Here is a 7,953-nt window from a genome sequence, read left to right on the forward strand (position 1 = left end):
AAACCACAGAAACGGTGGCCTCCTTTATAGTTTACATCATTTGAAAATGTTGAAATTATAACTGAAATAATTTTCTTTGGTCATGAAAATACTGCCATAAATGCAATGAACTGAAGTTGTATTGAACCTGGAACATAAACAGTTCTTGATGGTGTCCAGTTGGACATGTTTTACTCAGTCTGAGAATATGAAGCTATATTTTTCACAAACGTTCTCTCTCTCTCTTTCAGTTATATAAGGGAGAAGACGCAAGCTTCCAGATATCTGGCCTGCAGAACAACACAGACTATCGCTTCCGCGTGTACGTGTGTCGGCGGTGTCAGGACAGCACACAGGAGCTGTGCGGCCCGCTCAGCCCGTCCTCGCTCTTCACCCTGCGGCGCACGGAGCTCACCCTCCCCGGAGAGCTCAACTCCCCCGAGACCCTGAAGCCCAGCGGCATGTTCGCCACAGACGAACGCTTCGCGGCGGTCTTAGTCGGGGCTTTCGCGGCCCTGTCTTTCCTCATTGCTTTTGTGGTGGAATACTTCTTCATGAAGTGAAAATACCGAAATGAACGCAGAACCAGCAGCCAGCCAAGGAAAAAAAAAACGTTTTGAGAAACACACGAACACTTAAAGTATACATCCGACGCGACGTACTGTAGGCTGAGTATGTTATACAGGCTCTCTTCTTGTCTTTCCTTCTCTTTTCTCTCTCTCTCGCCCTCCTGATGCCTTCCAGCCTGCCTGTGCATCGCTGTGTCACTCACTCTTTTACAGCGTGTGAATTTCGCTCTGAACTCTTCGGGGAAGCGAAACCACGTCATCAAGCCTTACGAAGAGTTGCGCGACAGCCTGTTTTTGCATGCTTCGTTTTTTTGTATCCCTTTAAGTGTACGTATATGTTGGGAGGAAAATGTATCGGTATTTTCTCCGCATTCATGGCCTTACTTTGTTTTATCCGAGTGTGCATTTGTTTCACAGATATATATATACACACAAGTTACATAGCTTAATCATGACGTAACACCCACAGTTCACCCAGTGCCGTTTTTTGATACATAATCACGTGATGTTCACATTTTGCTTGTACCTCACAGTACGCATCACCACGATCCTTCTCAGAAACACGAAATACTGTTACCGTAGTAAGGCCGTTGTAAAGCCCCCTGCATTTAAGCTGCCAAAGCAAGTTGCAATCCAAGTGTGGTTTAAGTGATGCTGCTATTGTGTTTATTTTTCCTACGAACGGAATCAGTTATCTAATATATAGAGATACAAATATAAATCTATAAGAGCTATTGTAATATAAGTAACAATGAGTTTGAAGTAGATCTCTCTGTTCACAATCTATGGTGCTTTATCTGTGGTCAGTAGTGGTGGCGGACGAGGGTGAGGGAAGTTAAACGCCGCCCTTTGCCACCACACACCCTCTTTCTCTGGCCATCTAGTCCTAAGGTGCAGTGACACAGGGCTATTTCCTCGCCTTCCCGCCCCCTCCCCGGATGACTTTGGTTAGGCTAACGTGGCCCTCTCAGACTGACTTTGGGCTCTGTGTGGTGTCTGTAGATCCAGGGAGTCACAATAGCCAGTGTGTAGCTGTGAAAGCGAAATGGCCTGTTTCGTTGCTCTGTGAATGGCGTTGGTCCTCAGGACTTCGCCCGTCGTGTTCCCGTCGCCCGTCGTTGAATGTTTCATCTTCTCTGAATCCGTGAAAGCCAGTTGGACATTTCTAAGGTGCTTCATATCAAGGTTATTGTCAAAAGCAGCAGTGAGTTCCTCCACCCGCTGCGCCATGCCAAAACAGCCTGATGTGCTTGCGGTGCATCTTTAGCCAAGGAAAAAGGTACAAACCAGCAGTTCCCGTCGATCCAAAGAGTCCTAACTTGCAGAACAGTTAGGAGGTTTCTAAAAAGTAGAACTACATGGAGAAGGGCTTCTTCTGCTTGACTGACAGCCTGTATTGTACCTCAGGGACATGGACTTTTTAGAGGTGAAGAAGTAAATACTATGTTTCTGAGAGGGTGCTGCGAAAACACTAAACGTTGCCGAATGATTCTGATATTGCTGCCATCTCTAGCGTCATTCCGTTGTATCTGCATCTGCAGTTTTAAATGCATTTATCTGATCTGTTTTCTCACCTAAGCTGTGCCTTGCTCCAGTTGTTCGTAAGCAAATCGTTTACTAGCTCAGAATACCTTTGCCAAAGTTAATGGGAAAGTAAGGTATCATTCTTTAGGGTTATTTATACTGTCTATTGCATACAGTACTTTAAATGGCAATTAAAGTGCAATCTTCATTTATTTATTTTTCAAGAAATTAAGAGATGTAGTTATGTCCTATTCTCTCTCTCTCTCTCTCTCTCTCTCTCTCTCTCTCTCGCTCTCTTGCTCTCTCTCTCTCTCTCAGCGTGTTTTTTTACTTCAGTTATTTCTATTGTAGATTAACGATTAAGGCCAGCATTCCTTTCATTCATAATTCTGGTTATGTTTATGTCTTTCATTAATTGGGAACATGTAGCATGTACCATGCTGAAACATTTATGCATAACCAAATGCCTGTTCATCTTCTATCAGAAAGTGCCGAACTCCAGCTAGTTGTCTTTTCATAGAGAACTGTAGCAAATGTTTAATCTGTTTTCTTTTTTATTTTGTGAGCGTGTAATGGGACATACAGTACGTAGCTACATTTGGCATTGCTAAAAAGAGTGTTATGACGCTTATGTTATCTTACTGTTTGCCAAAGCGGAGGCTTGTCCACTTTTATGTTGCTTTTTATTGTTATTTAAAGGGTTACTTGAGAAATCCTTTGTGACACTAGAACATCATTTCTTGAAAAGGAAAAACATACGTTTAAGTTCAACTTCATCTGTGACTACACTTTTTTTTAGTAGTGAAAATTGTGACATTTATTTGAATAATCCTTCCGAGGTGAAATCTTACATGCCGTTTCACACCGAAAGGAAAGCAAAACAATCAAACTGTTTTGAGGGCAAGTGATATTTCTCGTTTCCTTTTATTTTCCAGACATGTCTTAGCACAATAGTGAATTTATTCCAGTATTTTTGCTAAGGAATTATATATAGAGATATATATAGTATGACAACTAACAGAATTGAAGCACTTTTTTAAAGCGAAACATTAATCTTTATTAGATTTATCTTGATAAAACTGTATTTCCTAGTCATTGTTGCTATTGCTTTCAAATTGAGGATGCAGTCAGAAATGTCTGTAAAACTGGCCCACACAGGCTTGAACACATTTAGTGTGAAGTCTGAAAGTCCATTGGCGTCCTTTTAATGTTAGCGTTTTTTTTTTTTTTTGCCCATTATGTATAAGTAGTGTTTGATCCTAACCAGTGATTTCCATTTTTATTCATTTTCTTTTAAGCATTGTTTTGTTTTTTGTTTTGTATTTTTATATTGTATTTTATTTCATTTTATTTCTGTTTTATTTGTGTTCTGTTTAAAATATGAAAATGAATTTGAACATGATGTTTAGAGATCGATCAGCTCTCAGTCATCCCAGAGAAATGTATAGAACCATAAGTGTATTCAACTATTTTCCAAAAAAATGTATGTATTTTTACCTCACAGTTTAAAGAAAAAAAGAAAAGGAAAGATATATAAAACATTCCAGGCTTGTCATGATCTACGATTTATACAGTCATACATTTTTCTCGTATTGTAAATGTTAGACAATTTCTTATGCATATATATAAAAGAAACTGCCATATCAATGTTAATGTATAGATTTTTGCAAATACTACCCTATGTATGTAAGACGTCACTGTATCTGTAGGGTGTATGTAATATATTTATACCCAATAAATGTTTTAATTTTTTCTGATGAATTGTATTTTGTACTGGACATGTTAATCTTTCATATGATTAAAGTCACTCATTGGTTCTTGTCTGTTGCGTGTCATGAATATTAAAACCCTTGCAATGAGTACAAATACTGATCATAACCCAATATTTGACATGGCTAAAATTCAGATTATGTTCTTATTCTCAAAAACCCACCAAGTAGGAAACATTTAAAGGCTGTTCAGCGATAGTACTGAGGTGTTTGACGTAGAAGGATGTTGTTTATTGAAGCTGCTAGTCCAATTTCATTCACCACTAAAAGTGCTTCATATGAACCTGTTGAAGCAGATACTTATTCATACAGAAACGTTAACAAGCCAGTGTAAAAATTCATGGTGTAGAGTAAAATGATAAATAGTTTTCTAATGAATAATAAATCATAATTCCTGAACAACTTGAACAGTATCAGATTGCCTGAATAGCAGAGCATTTATTTTTATCCATTTACATTAATTATAGATGCCTACCTTCTTGCTATGTTTTGCTTCAATCCTTCTCAGGTTTGTGTTACATTCTGTTGGTGTATTTTTTTGTGGTAAGTCCTTGTTGCTGGTTTCTTTCTCTGTCTCCATTTTCCTTTTTGCTTTTCAGGTTCTCTTTATTGGCGTGACCGGTCACACTACATTTGTATTGCCAAAGCAGTTGCAGCTTACAACTGTCTTGCAAGTGAAGACATTTAGTGTTATGTTTGTGGAAATTGACTGCAATCACTTATTAAAATCTGAGTTTTATTAGCCTGTACTTTTAATGCGAGAGTATTTTAATTGAAGTTGATAATTAAAAGCGGATTGTCCAGGTATGGTGCTCATTTATTTGAAATTGACCTGTAATTGACACTTTGAAGAGTGTTTATACTCCCCTTCTTCATCAGGCCTGTGGTATTTTCTTTTTCATATGTTTTATGGTGAGGGAAGGCAGGAGTGGCATGTGTGAATGGACAATCTCATTTTGCAGCATCACCTTCTGCCTCATAACAAGATCTGACTGATTTATGAAGGTGCTCTCCTCTTTAATTCTCTTTCTCTCCAGTCTGGAGGCTCTGACCTTCATTTGACAGCAATAAAACACCAACAGTCAGACTTCGCACATGGACACAGGACAGAAGAAAGCAGGATTTGTAACAAGATGCCATGAAATCGAAAATCCACTGATCCTGATGAAGAATAAGAGCATCTCAAATGAACATTGCATCACTCTTTCCTTATTATTTATTGAAGAACCCATTATAGTTTCTGTAAATGACCACATAGTCCTAGATTTAATTACTATTCCAGCTGTTATCGGTCTGTCTGTCTGTCCATCTGTACAACGGGTAAAATAAGTATTGAACACGTCACCATTTTTCTCGGTAAATATATTTCTAAAGGTGCTGTTGACATGAAATTTTCACCAGATGTCGGTAACAACCCAAGTAATAAATCCATCCATACAAAGAAAACAAAACAAATAAGATCAGAAAGTAAGTTCTGTGTAATAAAATGGAATGACCCAGGGAAAAAGTATTGAACACGCTTGCTGAAATTTATTTATGACATCTTCAATACGCCTCCTGTATGGAGAAACTAGTCGCATGCATTGCTCAGGTGTGATTTTGGCCCATTCTTCCACACAGTCTTCAAATCTTGAAGGTTCTGTGGGCCTCTTCTATTAACTCTAATCTGTAGTTCTTTCCATAGATGTTCTATTGGATTCAAGTCAGGTGATTGTCTGGGCCATTCTAGCAGCTTTAGACAAGTCACCTTTATTTATATAGCGCTTTTAACAATACAGATGTGTCAAAGCAGCTTTACAGTATCAAAATAGGAAAATAGTGTGTCAATGCAAAAGGACAATAGTAAACACTCAATTTTCAGTTAAAGGCAGTTCATCATTGAATTCAGTGATGTCATCGTCCAGCTCAGTTCAGACTAAATCAGCTAATATTAATATCCACTGACTAGGGGCAGGATTGCTTTCTAATTACTGATAGATTTCTGCTGGTGTCTTTGCTTTCCATGCCTTTTTGCACCTCCTTTTCTTCATGTGTTCAATACTTTTTCCATGTTTAATGTATGCTTTATTACACAGAACTTAATTTCTTAATAAATCTATTTATATACACACACACACAAACACACACACACACACACACACACACACACACACACACACACATATATATATATATATATCATATATAGTATATCAACTTGTTTGTCACTGTCATTGTTCTTAAACTAAAGAATGATTTTCAAAGTTGTAAATAAGAGATTACTAGAGTGTTTTACAAGAAAATACTATTTTAGTCTTTCTACTTTAAAATGTCATTTTTAATTCACTGTTACTTGATGCTCCTTGTAATTAATTGTGAAATTTCCTAGCAATTTTTGAGGGACAATATACACTATTTTTTAGTGTATTGTCAAAAAAAACCATCATTTTCAAGAGAAAATTTCCAACACAACGGATATCCAATGGAACATGGGTATATTTACATATTTTACAATATTCAAATATGTAAGTTTCTATACTGTACATCATTTAGAACACAGGACATGCAGTTTCCACAACAGATACTACTGGATGTAACACAAATATACTGTCACAACATTTATTGCAGTGATTTTAAATAAAACTCTTCTGTATAACTGGGTAATTCAGTACCAATAGTTTTACATTTAGCACATGAAACACTGAGGACAAAAAAGCAAGCTTTTATAATGTCTGAGTACTTCAATGCACCAATGGAATTCTTTGTTTTTAATTAACGTTCCTCAGAAGCTTTTGAATTCTGTGTATTGCTTCAGGTCTGGAGCCAAGCCTTATGAACACACACATAAAGGATGTGACAACACTTGCTAAAGGAGCATGACGTGCATTCAGGCACAATGCAAATGAACGGCATCACCTCTGCAGTCCCTGTTGTCAGGGCGCATAAGGTTGCTGTATCTACAGTGCTAATTTTGTCTTCCAGATTTCATTTAGATTTAAGGCAACTGAAGTTATCTTTTTCCTCTCCCTTTTTATGTCTCTATTTATTAGCATATTTTTATAAAACATCAAGGCATCTAATGAAATGCTGAGCTTGGAATGGACGAATGGCTGTTAATTAATTGAATCTTTCTAAACTACTCTCTGATTTGTATGAAAATGTATGAGAGATCCATGTGGATTTTTGAGGAACTATTACCTTGCAAAATGGTGGCAGCAGTAGATGAGGTCTGAAATGGCTGTTAATGGTAAAGTCAGTCTGTCAGAATCACAGGCTGGCAGTGGATTCCGTCCAGCACAGGGAACTCTCTCCTTTGACCACAGATGTGCTTCTTCGTGGGGTATGATGCAGTCTGAAAAGTTTGCAAGCTGCCATCCTGTACTTCTTGGACATGATGTTGTACAGAATAGGGTTGATTGCGGCACTCAGGTAAAAGAGTACAAAGGAGATGAGATTACAGTAATGGCTGATGACGGACATGAGAGGAGAGCCCATCTCGGTGGATTTGGAGATCAGGTAACGTCCAACGTGAAAGGGAAGCCAGCAGAGTACGAAGGCAAACACCACCACAGCTGTTAGAGAGAGGGAATGAAAGTTACTGAATGGTGAAATAGCAGTTCCTTCACCTTGTTGCAGAAAGCAAATATTATTAGTATGAAAAAAGTTTTAGTCATGCACAAATACCATTTTGAAACCTCAAAAGAGCCTCATTAACATGTGTGAACATTGACTTAAACCTCAAAATTATAAGCATTTTTCTTAACATACAAAAATGTTTATATTTATTTTTATTTTAAATCACTTCTAAATCTAAAGATATATATATATTTGTGTAGATTCTACTGGTCACATTTTATTAAAAAGTTTTGTCAACCCTGTTACAACTCCCCCTTATTAAAATGATGTTATTTTTAAAGAAATAAATAACATCACCCATACAGAACACAAAAGGGCAAGTGTCTCCTGATTTTTCCCTTTATCTTAGTTTGTTCTTAAAGGACGATTTTAATTATTCAACCCTGTTACCTTGATTTCGTATGATAAATGAACTACTTAATGAAAACGTAGAAAAATTCCAGAAATATCAGTATTCTTTTCTTTCTAATATAAACTGTTTTATTTATCAAGCTATA

The 7,953-nt window shown here is 37.2% G+C and overlaps 2 protein-coding genes across 2 annotated transcripts in view; one reads left to right on the plus strand and one right to left on the minus strand.

The window, feature by feature from the left end:
* The window catches only part of LOC107688494 (fibronectin type III domain-containing protein 3B-like), a 144,202-nt gene extending 141,863 nt beyond the window's left edge, over positions 1-2,339 (plus strand). The window contains exon 26 of the mRNA XM_016486174.1: positions 231-2,339. Coding sequence (XP_016341660.1) covers positions 231-542 — 312 coding nt within the window. The 3' untranslated portion in view covers positions 543-2,339. The remainder of the gene's footprint in view (positions 1-230) is intronic.
* Positions 2,340-7,055: 4,716 nt separating this feature from the next.
* Positions 7,056-7,953, minus strand: part of LOC107688542 (growth hormone secretagogue receptor type 1-like) — a 2,054-nt gene continuing 1,156 nt past the window's right edge. The window contains exon 2 of the mRNA XM_016486239.1: positions 7,056-7,392. Coding sequence (XP_016341725.1) covers positions 7,088-7,392 — 305 coding nt within the window. The 3' untranslated portion in view covers positions 7,056-7,087. The remainder of the gene's footprint in view (positions 7,393-7,953) is intronic.

This window comes from Sinocyclocheilus anshuiensis, unplaced genomic scaffold (assembly GCF_001515605.1).
Source record: "Sinocyclocheilus anshuiensis isolate Anshui unplaced genomic scaffold, SAMN03320099.WGS_v1.1 scaffold329, whole genome shotgun sequence".
Lineage (NCBI taxonomy): Eukaryota > Metazoa > Chordata > Actinopteri > Cypriniformes > Cyprinidae > Sinocyclocheilus > Sinocyclocheilus anshuiensis.